This window comes from Tupaia chinensis, unplaced genomic scaffold (assembly GCF_000334495.1).
Source record: "Tupaia chinensis unplaced genomic scaffold, TupChi_1.0 Scaffold146140_1, whole genome shotgun sequence".
NCBI classification, from domain to species: domain Eukaryota; kingdom Metazoa; phylum Chordata; class Mammalia; order Scandentia; family Tupaiidae; genus Tupaia; species Tupaia belangeri.
The window spans coordinates 4426462-4427841 of record NW_006205995.1 but is presented as its reverse complement, the minus strand read 5'-3'; the positions used below and the strand labels follow the sequence as shown (position 1 = coordinate 4427841).

Below are 1380 nucleotides of genomic sequence, written 5' to 3'. Positions count from 1 at the left end.
TTGCCTTTTCAAGTTCTTGGAAGCAGTGTCCACAGCATAAATCTGTAATTTCAAGGATCTTTTTCTTATCTGCAAAAGTTAAATGATAGAAAACTTTTATATTCATTTAGACTAAGAACTGCCAAAAAGAAAAGAAGAAAACCAGATGATATAACCCATGAGTAAAAGCAACAGTAAAATTGAAAGAGAATGATGCTTGAGATAGGGAGACTTGGGTTTAAAGCCTGTTCCCACTACTTACAGGCTATGGGACTCAGAACATAATATATAATATCTTCAAGGCTTTGTTTTTCAGTATGTAAAACTGAATAATAATAATTTACTTTAAAAATCTTATGAAACCCAATGCTCATAACTTGAATAAAGAAACTAAGGATCTTCAAGAAATGACTAACTCCAGTACTGTGAAAAGATACATACAAAATGAGTTGGGAGTATCTTGCTATGCAAGGAAGTATATAAAAATACCCGCATGTCACAAGGACATAAGAACCAGTTTGAAGGAATTCTTTTAGCTATATCTGGAACAATTAGAGCACTAATTAAATATAGTAATGCCACAAAGTATTGACAAAATAGGGGAGTATGAGTCATACCAATAATCCTACAGATGGATGGGTGGACAAGGGGTAGGTAGGTAGGGTGATAAGCAGGTAGGTGATGGACGGATGGGCAAGAACAGACAGACAGGCAGATATAAACACAGGTGAGTGAGAAGATTCTTGATTATAACAACATAATGCATGTCAAGTGGTAAACATGAGGGAGTTCTGGAGTAGGAACAATTACAAATTTGCAACGACTGTAGTAAAAACTAGATCAGGCGAGAATCGTCAATGATTATGAAATCTAAATTCGACAGCATCTTGACAAGATGATAAAATTTACCTCACCAATAAAAGATAAATGGACATCATGCATTTCTAGATGTAATAATCACCCATGCAGTGTTCCAACTGAGAAAACATAACCTGAATCTAATCATGAAGAACTATCAGACAAACCCAAAATGAAAATGTTCTCTTAAAAAGGGTGGCAGAGAACAGAGAATATTTCTCTTAAAAATATCAATGTCATAAAAGATGAGGAAAGTACATCGAAATGGTCTAGATAAAAAGAGGCTAAAGAGGGCTAGCAGGTGGCGCAGTACTTAAGGTGCTGGATCCCACATGGCTGACTTCATAGTTCAGGTCCTGGACCCAGCAGCCTGAAAAATTCACCAGGCACGTGTGCATGCATGCCCAAGACCCAAGAAGACAATGAGAGAGAAGGGACTGCAGCATGGCTATCCCCCCTGGAGGGATGATTTCTCGCCTTTTCTCTCTCTGTCTCTTCAGTGAGTATGAGTGCCCTAGAGCAAAAATCGGGGGGGGGGGAGGG

The 1380-nt window shown here is 38.2% G+C and overlaps 1 protein-coding gene across 1 annotated transcript in view; it reads right to left on the bottom strand.

The window, feature by feature from the left end:
* The window catches only part of CEP152 (centrosomal protein 152), a 95260-nt gene that overhangs the window by 15290 nt on the left and 78590 nt on the right, over window positions 1-1380 (bottom strand). The window contains exon 22 of the mRNA XM_014584253.1: window positions 1-69. This exon is cut by the window's left edge and continues 93 nt beyond it. Within this exon, the coding sequence (XP_014439739.1) occupies window positions 1-69 (69 nt within the window). The remainder of the gene's footprint in view (window positions 70-1380) is intronic.